General features: G+C 39.9%; 1 protein-coding gene across 2 annotated transcripts in view; it reads right to left on the bottom strand.

Annotated features, from left to right (window-relative positions):
• LOC149252437 (magnesium transporter MRS2-4-like) overlaps window positions 1-16,759 on the bottom strand; it is a 322,066-nt gene extending 305,307 nt beyond the window's left edge. For both annotated transcript variants that reach the window (XM_089456663.1, XM_089456664.1), the window contains exon 1: window positions 15,968-16,759. In XM_089456663.1, the coding sequence (XP_089312789.1) occupies window positions 15,968-16,325 (358 nt within the window). In that variant the 5' untranslated portion in view covers window positions 16,326-16,759. The remainder of the gene's footprint in view (window positions 1-15,967) is intronic.
• Window positions 16,760-17,345: the final 586 nt, after the last annotated feature.

Raw genomic sequence — 17,345 nt, 5'->3', positions numbered from 1 at the left:
TAGGGTTATTGTGTTCTCTGATATTCAGTTTCTCATTGCTGGCACGAGATAGTCATCGCTCGGCCTCTCTGTGATTGGGACATGGAACGAACTCAAGCCAATCGAATCTGCAATGTGTGTGGCTTGTACCTTAAATTGGGATTCAACTCATACAATCAGTTCCCTCGTGTGCGACATTGTTCCTTTCTCCACAGAAGATGTTGCTAGATAGGGGCGATTTGGTTTCAGAGGGGATTTCAGCTCAATAAAAGTTTTTGCTATAATATTTTTTCCATGGACCTTTGCAGGCCTCATTGACACCTTCACGTGAATCGATGGCGGTGCTAAAGGAGTCTCTTTCCTTTTGTTTTTGGGGGGCGACTATTGTAAGTCTAGCTCTTATCTTTCATTTTCCCATATGTCGTCATAATTTTCTTTCACAGTTTGAATCTATGGAAAAGCCCTGAGATTTTGGCCCAAGGAACTTTCTTTTTTGTATGGGGAATGGGGTTGAGCCTTTCCCATTCTATATTGCTCTATGCAAGCCCTCTATTACATGGAACATAACAGACAAAGGATGAGCCTTCTTCTTTCCTAGCACAACAGGAGCGGGTTACAAATTTTATATTTTCATAAGGAACATGGGGGCAAGTCCATTGTTATTTGGGCAAATCACGCGGATTCGATCCTTTCCATAAAATAAACTATTGCAGAAAAATGGGGTATCCCTAAAAACTTCCAACGCCTACTATACGAAGGGAAACCCTCCATGATCATTCCTTGCTTAAGGAAAACAATATAACAAGAAACTCTACTATTATACTAAACTCTAGACTATGTGGGGGTGCTCTAGGTGCATGGCCAACAAATGGGGGATGCTCCAGGGGCAAGGCCAACAAATGGCTAAGCAATTTCACTTAAAAATGCAGTGCAGCGAAAGGCTTCAAGAACTGCAGCTCAAGGGAAGCCCTCTATTTCGGCAGAACAAAATCAAAACATTCCAAACCCATATATTCTTGAACAAATGGAGAAAGTCCCAACAATGGATGTAAATCTCCCTGAGGTATCATCAATTTTCTTTATTCTTTAGTCAAAATCAATCATATGTAGATTTAATGTCATCTAGCCAAAACCTGGAGCTTTAATTAAGCGGATTTTCTCATTGTGGACTCCAAACTGTGACATATATTTCTACTCAAAGGGCATTTTTATCATTCAATTCAGAACACAAAAGAAACTGGACTATGTTCTAAATGAATGGCCTTGGTTTTGGGGTAGATTCGATTTCTTCATCACCCTATGGTTTCCTGAGTTTGATGCCAATACTATGGTGGTTTCTACCATGCCGATATGGGTGAGGTTTCCAAACCTACCCCTTCCATTTTTGCATCATAATGTCCTTGAAGGCATTGGAAACACACTGGGAAAATATAAAAAAAATAGCTTCAGGACGAATAGAGAATGAAATCTTCACATATGCCAAAATATGTGTGGAGATTGATCTTAGTAGAGGGATCCTAGATCATATAATATTGGAACATAACAAATTTCATTAGACATAAGTCCTTGACTATGAGAACAGAACATTCCGATGTCACATATGTTTTCAAACAAGTTGTCTACAGAAAACATGTCCTCATGCAAAGAAGAATCCTGAGAAGAAGAAGAGGTGGCCTAACAGACCAAGAGGATCGCAGTTCATAGAACAATATCCTTCTGAGGATGAAGAAGAAGATAACAAGGAAATCCACCCTGAAAAGGATGAAATGAAGGATATGGCTCATCAAGGAGACATGCCGAAAGAGGAAACTATTGTTCAGCTAGGGACAGTGACCATACATCAGAATGGAATGTACCTAGAGGACTCTCCATCGTTGGACAAAATTGGGGGTGCAGAAAGAGCTCATATCTTTAAAAGCTCGGATTCTAATAAAGAAGTCCCCCCACTAGGACATGAATTGGCTTTGGTTCCTGTTGAACCAAATCTAGATGGGCGGCAAAAAAGAAAAAGCTAGACTTAGTTGTCACCATAATATTTGCTCTTCAGTTGTGCTTTTTTTTCTATGTTATACTCAATGGTTCTTAGCCTGATAAATGAACCTATCCGTCATTTTACTATACTTTTAAGTTTCGTCTCATTCTTTCTGTGGCTACTTGCATACACATGTTGTGTGTCTACAAAATGTAATTATTATTCTATTAATAAAAATTACGTTTTTTTCCTGTGAAAAAATAAATAAATAAATTTAACCGACTCTCTAACAAAACTTGAAAGATATACTAGTATTTTTGTAACAATCCCAATCTTGTAATATAAAACATGAAATTATCGAGAAGCATTCACGAGGAAAACTAAAGATACACACTGGAGCAAAGGCTCAAGATTGGATTAATATGTTCCCTAAAAATTCAAGGAGGAAAAGTATTGATGTTTAACATAGAGTAAGTGATTGATACAAAAGAGTTAAAGAACCTTTCAAAATGTGGCATAGTCAACTAAATCCTAGTAACATCATAAGGCTTTAAGAGAGTGTAACTTAATAATAATAATAAAAAATTGGATGGGAATCGAAATCTTGGATTTTAAGGATAAACTATTGGAAATATGTTAAATAATAATTTTCATAAGAAACGATTGCAACTCCCTCCCAATTGTAGGATTAAATTTTTGTCTAATGATCAAGCGGATTTTTTCTACTTTACTAGTTGATTTCCTTCAATTAATTTTCCTGGTATAAGTTTTGTTATCTCTGTAGAAAACAATTTTATATTTTTTGGTTCCTTGTCATAATCTCACAAAATCTATGCTTGAGTTAAGATTTAAAAGTCCTCATCCATGAGGTGTAGATTAGTTAGCTTGGGTGAGGTTTAGTCCCCATCAGGGTATTGGTTCAAATCTCAAAGGAGTGGTTGACGGTCCGAGCCACTAGTGAGGGATAAAATCTGTCCCATGGGGTGTCTGGACTCAACTAAGCCTCACATAATCCAGTGACAACATTCTATAGGTGGTCAGATCATTCTTCCATCCAACATCAATATGACAACATTCTATAGGTGGGAAGCGTTAGCTTTTGTAGCATCGGATGTGTTCTAGCCACAAAATTTGGTGGAGAGACTAGAATACATGAGATCTTTAGAACCCAGAAATTTTTTTTGGAAACCACCTAGAAATGACTTAATTAGATTATTAACCAGTTTTTAAATATTTCCTAAGTATAAACTTAGGGAATATGGTTAATTAATCAGTATTAATTGAAATAAGGTGAGAATCATCTAAAACTCACGCGGATCGATCCAAAGATGATCCTAGCCATTGATTAAGTTTTAATCTTGGTTGTTGGTGCTCCAACAGAGGATTATGAGAGGAGGTCGATGTGGTGATGGAGAGGACACTTGAGCAATTCGATTTCTTAGCAAATCGATTTCCAGAGTAGCAATAGTCAGTTTCCAGAGAAAGAAGAGATTGAAGTAGTGTGAGAGGGGCAGAGATAGTGAGGCTGGAAGAGAGTATTCCAAATCCAGTGAGTGCATTTGCAGAGAGGCAAAAGAGCCACAGAGAAGTTGACGTAGGGGTAGCGCGACAACTTCTAGAGGCAAATTCAATTTGCTGAGGGAAAGACATCTTCAATTCCAAAGGTCGGGAAGGAGTCCCTGAGTGTTGGATAAGCATCTTTCCAACTAGCAGAGGGCAAAATGACTTCATCAGAGACTAGTAAAAGGCTTCACGTCAAGCAAGTTGCGCAGAGGCTGACGCAGAGGGTTAAAGGGTCGAGTTTCTGAAGGCAAGTTGTGTCAGGGATTGCTTGTGAGGTGAGGAAATTCCTCACTAGATTTTTGCCAGTATTTTTTTCTCTGTAGGATTGCCAGATTTCGGCATCCAATTGTACTCAGAATTTCTCACTGCTGCATAATAATAAAACCCTTAGTTGTTGCATCGATTTTACCAAGTTAGGTTTTTCCGAGGACTTTTGTCCAAAAATAATCGTTTTAAATTTTATGTGCGTGCTATCATTTCTCAGTTTTTAGTGCATTATTTTTCTGCATTATTTTATTTTTGAAGGTTTCAGTGTATTTATTTCAATATTTTCCATAGTAGATAAATTGTTAATTAATTAACAATTAGGAGAAATAATATCAGTTGTTGCAATAGGGTTCCAGTTTGGAATTTTCACATGGTATCAGAGCACAGTTGATCAGTTGGAGAGCTCAGAAATGAAGGAAAGGAATTTCGCTGCTCAGCAAGGGAAGTAGGCCAAAATTCCCAAGGGAAGCACAATCTTTTGCCAAGAGGCCAAGTTGCTTGAGGAACACTGATTTTTCTGAGAGAGAAGCAGAAAAATTCGATCCTTCCAGATCGATTGATTCCAAAGGCGAAGGGAGCAACTCAGTCATTTCATTGAGCAGATCTCTAGCTGGACGCAAAGGTTTTTACAGCAGTTCGCTAGAGCAGAGCCAGCATCAGGGTGGAAGAGAGAAGAGCACACATAGAGGGAAAATTTTCCTCAGGGAACTTCTAGTCTCAAGAAGTTCGATTTTCCTTGCAGATCGACAGAAGTTGTGAAGAGATCTTCTCACTCCAGAAGGGAGTGTGAGTGGCAGAGCATCAGTCGAGCAAAAGGAAAGAGGAAGTTTTCAACAGTTCATTGAGATGGCCACAGCAGGGCTTCGTGATTAGGATAGGTTGTGTAACGACCTGCAGCTCCGCCCGAAGTGCGACCGCGGAGGGCGCGCGGTTGGAAGTGAACGAACGGCGTTCCGGTTAAGTGCGAGCTCCCTTGGATATGCGATGGAGTGTTATGCGCATAATGAAGGTTGGGCGAGCTACTTATATGCGTGGAGGCATGGTGTAAAACATAAGGAGGCTGACCAACAAATGTAGTGAAGCCGACGGTGGGTGATACGTTTGGAGAGGAGGCCGACTTGAAGATTAGAGCATTTGCGATGGCGTATATATTGGAGATGCATTGGAGGCATTTCCACCATCATTCGCTCATCGCTCAACAAAGAGAAGTGCGCAGAACAAGGTGTAGACGCAGCAAAGGAAGAAAGGCGCAGCTGGAGATGCACCCGTCCTTGTGCAAGGCCGCACGGAGTTAGTCGCTTGTCTTGGTTTTGGGTGAAGGGCGCGGGCAGGGTCGCCCGCCGGTTGGAGTGAGGCGTGCACGGGTGTGTGGTGCCCGGTTTGTGCGACGACTTGGCACGGGTTCTTGGGTGACTCGGGTGAGCACCCGCCCATCATGCAAGTGTGCACGGTGACTTGGTGAAGTGTTGAGATTGTAAACAAGGTGTGTCTCGGGTGGAGGCGCCCGTGTGTGGCGACTTGGAGGCGCGCCCAAGTTGGGCAAACAACACGATCGTGCGACGAGGTGAACGAAGGGTTGGTGAGTCGTGCGGCGACCGTGTAGAGGCGCCGACAAGCTGGGCAACCGAGTTTGCCGAAGATTGTAAATTTGGCTAAGTATGAAATTTGGGGTTTCCAAGTATACTTGTAAAGCTTTGTAACTGTTGTAAAAGACTGTATAATATATTATCCGGGCAGACTCATTGTTCAGGGAGTTTCCCCTCCCTTTATATTGTGCAATTGTGTTCTTCATTTATAATTGCTGATGATAATGAATGTGTATGGGTGTTCATTAGTATAAAGGATAACATAATAATACTTGGTTGCAAAACACAAACTAAGTAGGAGTAAGTGGTTAGGCGTAGTCCACGAACATAAGTATTGGTGAAAAGAAAGTGTTTGGTGGTGCCGCACCTCGCTAAGAGCGGTTGAAAGACTACCGCCGGCTTGGGGGCGTGACAGGTGGTATCAAAGATAGTCTGAAGATTTGAAGGAGTCTTGCAGGAAGCTGGGTGAAGCAGGTGTGTAGACACTTGACAATTGGTGACAGTGAAGCAAGTACTTGCAGGTGAAGGAAGCTATTTCACATACAAGTGGGACAAGAGCTGGTTCAGGTTGCAGGCATCTTGGTGAAGCTGTTGAATGGTCGAAACTAGATCACAAAGAAGGAGGAAGTTGTTAACAATGGCAGCTGAATCTCAAGCTGGGTCTAGTCACAATGCGAAGGATGATACTATGGCATTCATGGAAAAGGTGTTGGAGAAGATGGAGGACTTGGAAGCTTTCTAGAATAAGAAGATGGACTTGTTCGATAAGGAGCAAGAGGCCAATTCGAAGATGAAGGAAGAGCTCGATGAACTCCGGACTCAACACGAGTACACTGATCTTATGTGTACACAACTTGAAGTAAGGGTCAAGGAGGTTGAAGAGGCAAGAGACCAAGGTCTTGCAGAGATCGTGGGCTTGCGAAAATCTCTTGACGAAGCCAGAGATGAGATCGCGGTGTTGAAGAAGGCCATGAGGCATAACTCAAGTGGAGGAGTGCCTCATGTGAAAGTCAAGGAACCGGAATCTTACGATGGTACAAAGAGTGCAAAGACTCTTGGCAACTTTCTATGGGACATGGAGCAATACTTGGAACGCTTGGGTCTATCTAATGATGAGACAAAGGTGAAAGTGGCTGCTCAGTTCTTGACAAAGGATGCTAAGATGTGGTGGCGAAGACGGATGGATCAGATTGCCAATGGCAGTGCTGGTGACATTACTTCGTGGGATGAGATGAAGAAAGCTTTGCAGACCCATTTCAGTCCTCAGGATGAAACGTGGGAAGCAAGGATGAAAATTAAGTTCATAAAGCAGACCGGGAACCTTCAGACATATCAATGGGAGTTTGCAAGTGCGGTTCTGGAACTTCCTGACATGGCGGAGAGGGACAAGGTGTTCAATTTCATTATTGGGTTGAAGCCTTGGGCACGCAATGAAGTGAAGAGGCAGAGGATTAGAACACTTGAGGAAGATTTTGCTGCTGTGGACAGGTTGGTGGAGCATTATGATGAGACTTCTAATGATAGGAAGAAGAAGTCTGATAAGCCGAAAGAGAAGAAGAAGGATGATGCTTCGAAATCGAATGATAATTCGAAGACGAAGAAAGCCTTGAAGTGTTGGATATGTGCTGGACCACATACGGTGAAGAACTGTCCTTCTAAATCGAAAGTGGCTGCGATTGCACAATCTAATGCGAAGAATGAAGAAGCTTCTGTGGGGATGATGCAAATACTTGGTGCTGCTGCTGCTACAGAGGTGGTCTCTCGGAGGGATCCTGAGAGGAACAGGTTGGAGTATGTTCGGATGAAGGTTGGAGGTGCTGATATACTCACTATGGTGGATAGTGGGGCCTCTCACAACTTCATGGGTGAAGATACTGCAAGAAGAATTGGGCTGAAATTTGTACCGATGAAGGCACAGATGAAGACAGTCAATTCTCCTCCTGACAATGTTCTTGGTGTAGCTGAAAAAGTGGACACAACACTAGGTGAGTGGACAGGGAAGGTCGACTTCACTATAGTGCGGATTGATGACTATGAAGCTATGCTGGGAATGGAATTCATGAAACAATTCGATGCTATGATTGTTCCACATTTGAGGAAGCTGTACATTTATGATGCAAGGGAAGATGTACCCATTGGTGTTCCAACCATTGGCGTGACAAGGCCTGATTGTAAGTTGGCAGTGATGCAAATGGAGGATGAGAAGCGGATGGAAGACATGAGTAAGCGGTTGTCTACGGTTGAGACAAAGCTTACCGAGCAGTCATTGGTCATCAGGACACTTTCAGATAGTATCTTGGATTTGTCAAGAAGACTAGAAGTGGTTGAGGATGATGATGATGATGAGGAGGCATATGTGAGGCCGAATGTCCGGGAGGAGGATCGGGTCACTTATCTACAGAGGATGGAGATAGAAGATCCTGACAGATGGATTGAGATGATTAGTGAGGGTGAGCCTTCAGGCTCTACCCCCTCCACATCTTCTTAGATGACAAGAAGATGGGGCTCATTGTTAGCTGCTCATGGCAGTGAGTCCTTAAAACAGGTTGAGCAGGTATGGAAGATGGTGCAGGGATGACTTGGCATCAAGCATCATGACATGTTGCAGATGGGATGGAGTTTCCATGGACCTGAGCATGGGTGAGATTCTTGGTGAGTCCGAGATGTCGCAGAATCCGAGATAGACTGGTGAAGGCATAAGGATGTTCACTCTTATGGCTTGAGCGTGACAGTTGGATTAGCTACCCAACTAGTTCAGACATGGGGTCCGGAAGTGCACAGAGAGATGTTGGCATCAGGCAGACAAGGAGGACAATTCACAGGGGGAGGACGACACATGATGGAGATGGGAGTTCTACATATGTTGCAGGGATGTTTGCAGTATGTGGAGGAGTTGACATCATGGACCAAGGATGAGAGAAATATTGATGATGATCTTGGTGGATGGCTACCAGGATGGTATGTTGTCGAGGACGACAACGATTTCAGGTGGAGGAGGATGTAACGACCTGCAGCTCCGCCCGAAGTGCGACTGCGGAGGGCGCGAGGTTGGAAGTGAACGAACGGCATTCCGATTAAGTGCAAACTCCCTTGGATATGCGATGGAGTGTTATGCGCATAATGAAGGTTGGGCGAGCTACTTATATGCGTGGAGGCATGGTGTAAAACATAAGGAGGCTGACCAATAAATGTAGTGAAGCCGACGGTGGGTGATACGTTTGGAGAGGAGGCCGACTTGAAGATTAGAGCATTTGCGATGGCGTATTTATTGGAGATGCAATGGAGGCATTTCCACCATCATTCGCTCATCGCTCAACAAAGAGAAGTGCGTAGAACAAGGTGTAGGCGCAGCAAAGGAAGAAAGGCGTAGCTGGAGATGCACCCGTCCTTGGGCAAGGCCGCACGGAGTTAGTCACTTGTCTTAGTTTTGGGTGAAGGGCGCGGGCAGGGTCGCCCGCCAGTTGGAGTGAGGCGTGCACGGGTGTGTGGCGCCCGGTTTGTGCGACGACTTGGCACGGGTTCTTGGGTGACTCGGGTGAGCGCCCGCCCGTCGTGCAAGTGTGCACGGTGACTTGGTGAAGTGTTGAGATTGTGAACAAGGTGTATCTCAAGTGGAGGCGCCCGTGTGTGGCGACTTGGAGGCGCGCCCAAGTTGGGCAAACAACACGATCGTGCGACGAGGTGAACGAAGGGTTGGTGAGTCGTGCGGCGACCGTGCAGAGGCGCCGATGAGCTGGGCAACCAAGTTTGCCGAAGATTGTAAATTTGGCTAAGTATGAAACTTGGGGTTTCCAAGTATACTTGTAAAGCTTTGTAATTGTTGTAAAAGACTGTATAATATATTATTCGGGCAGACTCATTGTTCAGGGAGTTGCCCCTCCCTTTATACTGTGCAATTGTGTTCTTCATTTATAATTGCTGATGATAATGAATGTGTATGGGTGTTCATTGGTATAAAGGATAACATAATAATACTTGGTTGCGAAACACAAACTAAGTAGGAATAAGTGGTTAGGCGTAGTCCACGAACATAAGTATTGGTGAAAAGAAAGTGTTCGGTGGTGCCGCACCTCGCTAAGAGCGGTTGAAAGACTACCGCCGGCTTGGGGCCGTGACAGGTTGGATGGAGCTTCCAACTACATCATCTGGAAGGAAAGGATGTCCTTCCTTCTAGATGAATATGGCCTAAAAGCCTACATTGATGTTGTAGTCGCAATTCCCACAGATGCAGATCAGCATAAAGAATACAAGAAAGAGATGGCGCGGGCAAAGCGATTGATCTTGGATGGAGGCTAGGATCATGTTGTTTCACATATAGCTGGCAAAGATACTACCAAACAGATGTAGGATGCTCTCTCCACATTGTACCAGGGTACTTTCGAGCAGCGGAAGATGTACCTAGAAGAGAAGTTGAGACTCATCCGGATGCAGAAAGGGGAAGCCATAGACCCCTTCCTTACAAGATTTCAGGAGTTCTGAGACCACCTGTCAGCTGTTGGGGCAGCGCCTCAACCCACGGAGCTAGTGAGATTGACACTCAATAGCATCTCAAAGGATTGACAAGTCTTTGTCCAAAGCATATTAGGCAGAGATAGGCTACCAAACTGGGATAGAATGTGGGTCGATTTGTAATAGGAAGGGTTGAGACGAGCTTTGCTAATCGAAGAGGATGAAGGAAGAGGAGAATGTGACCCTAGCATCAAAGGGTCCCAGACAAGGGCAGGGGGAACAGATAAGGAAGAAAAAGGCCCTGGCAAAGTTCAAGTGCTTCATGTGTGGTGAACTCGCTTACTACAGTAGCCAGTGTCCTCTCAGGAAGAAGGACAAGGAGGAGAAGCAGGACCAATAGGCAGCTTTAACAGAGAGCGATAGGTTTTCCTCCAGGCTAGAGGGAGACTTCGTTATGTTTTCCGATATACCTCCAAGAGTGAGGTGGGGTGACTTTTTGTTGTAGCCCCAGAATGCTACAGTTGAGCAGGATCCTTGAGGATTCCACAACATGGATCATTACTTGGCTACGGGGGCCCACAATATTCAGTAGCAAGATGGATCAGTGGAAGTTGTTGCAGTCAGAAACAGAGTGAAAATTGAAAAGACTAGTAGCAGTCAGATGTTGAGGAGCGCAATGCAGATGTCATAGTGCAGAGTCAACAACAACGCAGATCCTTTAGTGGCAATGTAGATGCGAGTAGTAGTCAGAGACTCTGGAGACAGATGCATCATACTAATCACAATTGATTCAATATTTTGGATGTTTTTTAGTTACAAATGTTGCAGTTGCAGCAACAATAGATGAGAGGGAGTTGCAGTGCAGATTGAGTGTTGGCAACAGTATGGCAGCGTCAGTAGCAGCACAGATGCAGCGTATATCAGGAGATGATAAAGAGGCAGGGTGTTGCAGCAGGAGTGCAACATTAGAACACATTCCTCACTAAGAGGGAGTGTTAGTTTTTGTAGCATTGAATGTGTTCTAGCCATGAAATTCGGTGGAAACGCTAGAATACATGAGATCTCAAAAACCCGGAAATCGTTTATGGAAATTCCACCTAGAAATTACTTAATTAGATTATTAACCAGTTTTTAAATATTTCCTAAGTCTAAACTTAGGGAATACAGTTAATCATCTGGAAACTCACGCGAATCGATTCAGAGATGATCCTAGTCATTGATTAAGTTTTAATCTTGGTCGTTGGTGCTCCAACAGAGGATTATAAGAGGAGGTCGAGGTGGTGATGAAGAAGAAACTTGATCCGTTCGATTTCTTAGCAGATCAATTTCCAGAGTACCAGCAGTCGATGGCCAGAGAGAGCTAAAGATTGAAATAGTGTGAGAGGGGCAAAGATAGTGAGGCTGGAGGAAGTATTTCAGATCTAGTGAGTGCATTTGCAAAGAGGCAGAAGAGCCACAAAGAAGCTGACATAGGGGCAGTGCAGCAACTTCTAGAGGCAAGTTTGATTTGCTGAGAGGAAAATGCATCTTCAGTTCTAGAAGCCGGGAAGGAGTCACATAGTGTCGGAGAAGCATCTTTCCGGCGAAAAAGGGCAGAATGACTTCATCAGAGACTAGTGAGAGGCTTGACGTCAAGCACGCTGCGCAGATCAGCACAAAGGCTAACACAAAAGGTTAGAGGGCCGAGTTTTTGAAGGTGTCAGGGATTGCTTGTGGGGTGATGAAATTCCTCACTAGATTTTTGCCAATATTTTTTTCTCTACAAGATTGCCAGATTTCGGCATCCAGTTGTACTAAGAATTTCTTATTGCTGCATAATAATAAAACCCTCAATTGTTGCACCAGTTTTCCCAAGTTGGGTTTTTCCGGGGACTTTTGTCCAAAAATAATTGCGTTAATTTTATGTGTGTGTGCTAGCATTTCTTAGCTTCCATCGCATTATTTTTCCACAGAATTTTACTTGTGAATGTTGCAGTGTATTTATTTCGATATTTGTCGTAGCAGATAAATTGTTAATTAATTAACAATTAGGAAAAATAATATCAATTGTTGCAATAACGTTCCAGTTTGAAATTTTCACAAGCAAATCATTATTCCATCCAAAAGCAAGGCTAATTAAGCCGAGAGACTCATTCTACTGGTCAGTATGAGGGCGATGTGTAATTTTGTCTGTGCTCAATTCGAAGTTGACAAGTGTCCCTTAAAAAAAATATTTTAAATTAAAAAAATATACGCTATAGTAAAAACGCAAATAATTATACATATTTTGTTAGTTTTAATTAAAACCATTAAAAAAAACAATAATCATTGTGCTCAAATTGTTCATTATTAATATTATACTCCAGTGTGAAAAATTGTGGCAAAGATATTTCATTTTCACTTTTGGAGTTATAAATAAAATATTTCCATATTTTATTTTTTTTTCTAGTTAAGACTAACCTAAGTACCCACAGGGGATTTGAACCGGTGACCTATCGCAAGGAGTGCCTTAACAGCGCATCCATTCACCGTCAATCCAAAGCCCCGTGGGCAATATTTCCATATTTATGTTAAGTAATATAATTTTATATAACTTTATAGAAATAAACCATGAAGTAATTAAAATTTAGAAAGACTTCTATTTCTTTTATAAATATTTTAATATAAAACTCCAATAAATTGTTTAAATATCCATATTAACTCATATATATATATTCTTTTTGTTTATATATAGATAATGTGTGTGTATATGTGTTAAAGTTGACTTTAGTAAAACATTTTAATATCCAAAAGGAAAATGTAATTAAAGGTAAAATAATTTAGTTATTTTTTAAGAGATAAATTTGTAATTCATTCAATTTTTAATATAAAATAATAATAATAAATTATTCAATTTAAACAGTGAAAAATTACACATGGTCTATATATAGAGAGAGACATAAAACCATTATAGATCCATCTAAATCACGGATTTATCAAGCACTAAAAGAGATTAAATATCTTGAAGAAGTTTTGCATTCTAAAAAAAGGTTTGCATATAATGAAATTTTATCCCTCTCAGCTCTTGGTAGATTCTTTGTTAAGATCAATCTATACTAGTACTTAGCCTAACTTGGAAAAAAAATAAGATTTTGAAAATCCTCATCAAGAAACTAAGAGAAAATAACAAACCCTCATGGAATGACCTTAATTCTATAAATCACAGGCAAAGGTAAAGTAGATTTAGTATCTTCTACCAGTAAATTTTAAGATAATTGAGTCATTCTTTTGAAAAATAAATCATTTAATTCACAGATAATAACAAATTTAGTAATTTCTTAGATTAAATAAAACATTTTTTTATTAAAAAGTTAGCAAATAAAGATATACTAATATAAATCTATTTTAATTTCAAATATATTAAATATCAATAAAAAAATAAATAAAAAATATATAAATTGTTAAATAAATTTTAATTTCAAATATATTAAATATGAATAAAAATAAATAAATATGTAAATTGATAAATAAATAAATATGCAGATTGTTAAATATTTAAAAGATTTAACATAAAATATCATATTAAAAACAATGATTAATAGCATTAAATAAAATTATTAAATAAAATAATATAACTTAATTTTAAAGTTAATTTTGATTTTAATATTTTATATATATATATATATAGATATATATATATTTATTGTGTTTAGTTGAAATTGAAATTATCATTATATTTGTATAATATTTAATATTAAATTAATATATTTTAATATTAATATTATAAAATAGTATAAATGTTTTAAAAAATTACTAATTAATTATAAAATATATTTGATTTTTTAATTGAAAAAATTAATTGTAATAAGTCTTTTTTTTTAATCTTATTAATATTAATAAGCCATGTCATTTTTTAACCCCGCCTCTTCAAACACCTTGCACTACAAAATATTTTGAAATGGATAAACGAACAGGAAAAAGCTCCAAAATCTACCAATTAGGTCATCTGTCCTATCTGCCAGCTTAAGGAAAGGGAGAGTGCTTTAACCCATTTCACCGTGGCCATTAAGGATATGTTAAACTAAATGACTTATATGTCGATAGAAGCTTCAATGTAATGTTTAAAGTAGATCCTCTGCTATTTCTGCTAATGAATAAACTTCAACTCGATTAGTAATGGTTAATTATACTGAATGTTGACCAAGGAGATGGGTCATGGTTTAGTAGCGATGGTTTGTGAGGGCACTTACAAAGGTTTAATGGTCTTATAGGTATGGAGAAGTAATGGGAAATGTCCTTGTTTTGGATCATTATAATGGAACAATGTTGTTTTTTTTTTACACATGGTGAATCAGTAATTGCCAGTCCTAATTTATGGGAGACCCAAGATCAATACTCGTAGTTGTTTTTATAACACCGCACTTACAAAGGTTTAATGGTCTTATAGGTATGAAGAAGTAATGGGGAAATGTCCTTGTTTTGGATGATTATAATGGAACAGTATTGTTTTTTTTTTTACACATGGTGAATCAGTAGCTGCCAGTCCTAATTTATGGGAGACCCAAGATCAATCCTCGTAGTTGTCTCTATAACACCAAGAGTACATCCAATTACCTGCAAGTCGGATATCCTAAGATCCTATGGTTTTAGCAAAGCGAAGCGAGACTCTTGTGCTGCCAAGGCAGGGGTGGGGAATCTGCTTCTCTAGCATCCACCACAGCAGGCTAGTGTACTCAATGAGATTTGAACTTCGGTCTCCCAGGCTTCGCCCAAGTAGACTTACCGTCAAACCACACATCACTGTACTATAATGGAACAGTATTGTTATGGTGATAAACTTATAAGTTATTGGTCGGGTCATGGCTCAGTGGTGATGACTGGTGAGATTATTTATTTCTGAAAGACTTGATCATTTTACAAATACAAAGAAGGAATGAAGGAATTGAGAAAGGTTTTATTTTTGGATTATTATAATAAAAATAATATAACAATTTTATTTTTAAGGTTATAATTATGTTAGATACTAAATTGGTATATGAAATTTTTTGTTTGTATGATAAGGGACCTGTTTCTATATAGAGATTTGATTATTAAAATATTTTAGTCTTTTTGAGATTTGATACTCTGAACTAGTCACGATTAGACATCAAATTGGTGTATGAAACAGACTTGGTTCCACACAAAGATTTAATTGCTAAAATCAATAGAAGTATGCATACTCTAACCCTTCTAAATTTAAATCAATAGCCACTTATAACAAAACACATATTCTTAACCATTAAACCCACTCAAATTGTAAATATGCTTATATAACTTAACAAAAAAATACTTAAAATAACAATTAGCCTCTTGAGAATAATTCACCTAAAAAGTGCCCTTGTGGTAACAGTTTAACCCAACCTGCTTAACTTCAATGGTTCACCCTTTGAATATCATTTTGCCCGGGTAGGCAGGCTGCTTGTGGTGTTTGACATTTTAGGGCCAGCGAGAAGCGATTACAGAGATAGTTCATGATTCACCTAAAAAGTGCCCTTATGGTAACCGTTTAACCCAACGTGCTTAACTTCAATGGTTCACCCTTTGAAGATCATTTTTCCCGGGTAGGCAGGTTGCTTGTGGTGTTTGACATTTTAGGGCCAGCTAGAAGCGATTACAGAGATAGTTCATGATAGTTCATGATTCACCTGAAAAAATGCCCTTATGGTAACCGTTTAATCCAGCATGCTTAACTTCAATGGTTCACCCTTTGAAGATCATTTTGCCCGGGTAGGCAGGCTGCTTGTGGTGTTTGACATTTTAGGGCCAGCTAGAAACGATTACAGAGATAGTTCATGATTCACCTAAAAAGTGCCCTTATGGTAACCGTTTAACCTAGCATGCTTAACTTCAATGATTCACCCTTTGAAGATCATTTTGCCCGGGTAGGCAGGCTGCTTGTGGTGTTTGACATTTTAGGGCCAGCTAGAAGCGATCAAAGAGATAGTTCATGATCCTGATGGCCGAGTTAATAATGTTGGCTACAAAAGCAATTATGTGTTGTGTCTAACAACCTCTGGTAGCCTAAATTTCAAAATCCGTCGGAGCATAATCCCAATTTGTTTACACTATAAATCCACCTCTAGTATCCAAATCTATCAACTGAATTCTCACAGAGAAAAATAAATGACCAGATTAAAGTATGGTTGAAGCTTACCGAGAATGTTTGACGAATGGGAGAAAATAGGGCCCAAAATCCTCAAATCCCTTTTAGGAATGGAGACGCGCTTCATTATCGTTTGTTTATCGCATTCAAGCAACTCTGACGTCCCTGCTGCATCAAAACGCATCCATAGCCGAGAGCCCCACTTCCTCTTCGACCTGCGGGAGGACTGAAGGCTAAGCTCTGCCTGTGGACTCCTCCCAATGGAGGACTGAAGGCTAAGCTCTGCGTGTGGACTCCTCTCAATGGAGGACTGAAGGCTAAGCTCTGCCCGTGGACTCCTCTCAATGACCGTATATGCTTTTTTAACCCTATATGCTCCTTTTATCCTCTTCAGCAGGGACTTCCCCATTTCTCAACAAATTCAAATCCGATGGAAAACCAAGCCACGGAATTGACATTACAATGATTCAAAGCTTTACAGAATTAATATTTATCATGATTCAAGCTGAGTGAATGATGAACCAGAAAATGCCTACTAAGCGTTGACCAGCCTGAATCATTATACTACTAATTCTGTAGAGCCTGAACCACATGAAGAATGAACCAGTAAATGCCTGTGTTAGCTCAGCTTGAAACATGATAATTTTTTCAGATTTTATATCCATGGCAAAAAGAAAAACCAAAAACACTGACGACTTGGTAGAGATTGAGAGTGATTCTCTGAGTCGTGGGAGCTCGTGAAGAAGCAGCGCACGCTGTCATTTCAGACATGCTCATTGATGGCAACATTTAGGAAGACGACAAGGTCAGGCAGCAGGCTTGTGCAAATACACACTAGCATAAAATACAGAGAGAACCAGACAAAGAAAACGAATAAGTGGAAACAATTTAAACATGCAGAATTGTCACTGGATAAAGACAATTAAGAAGTTTAAATTATTTATAGGTTAATGTTAGGATATGTGACGTTTGTTAAGAGCTTTTATTATTATTATGGTAAAGGTATCTTTGTAATATTCAAAGAATTTATATATTTTAAAATAAAGATACTAATGATACCCTAACAAAATAGGTCCCATAACTAGTGTTACTTGCCGCTTAATTTAATTATTGAACTTTAAAAGGTACGGATAAACTCTCACATTTTTTTTGTAAATAAGATAGAATATGTTAATGTAAAAAGAGGGTAATTACAAAGGTTGGGTTGTGCAGGATAGAGTCATCGAAACGAGAGCCAACAACAATGTATGTTCTAGCTTTTGAATTGATCAAGCTACATTGTGACTTAAAAAAATTTGGGTTCTGATTACTATGGGAGTTACAGAGATCAGTATCCAGGAAACAATCAAAAACCCAATTTGTCGAGGACTCAAAAAGGGGATCAAAGCACTGAGTCACAACTAGACAGACGTTGTCGGGGAGCTCTATT

The sequence above is a fragment of the Pinus tabuliformis genome, chromosome 7, assembly GCF_031772625.1.
Source record: "Pinus tabuliformis cultivar Carrire ecotype Pingquan chromosome 7, CPIR1, whole genome shotgun sequence".
NCBI classification, from domain to species: domain Eukaryota; kingdom Viridiplantae; phylum Streptophyta; class Pinopsida; order Pinales; family Pinaceae; genus Pinus; species Pinus tabuliformis.
This window is presented reverse-complemented; position numbering and strand designations above follow the sequence as displayed.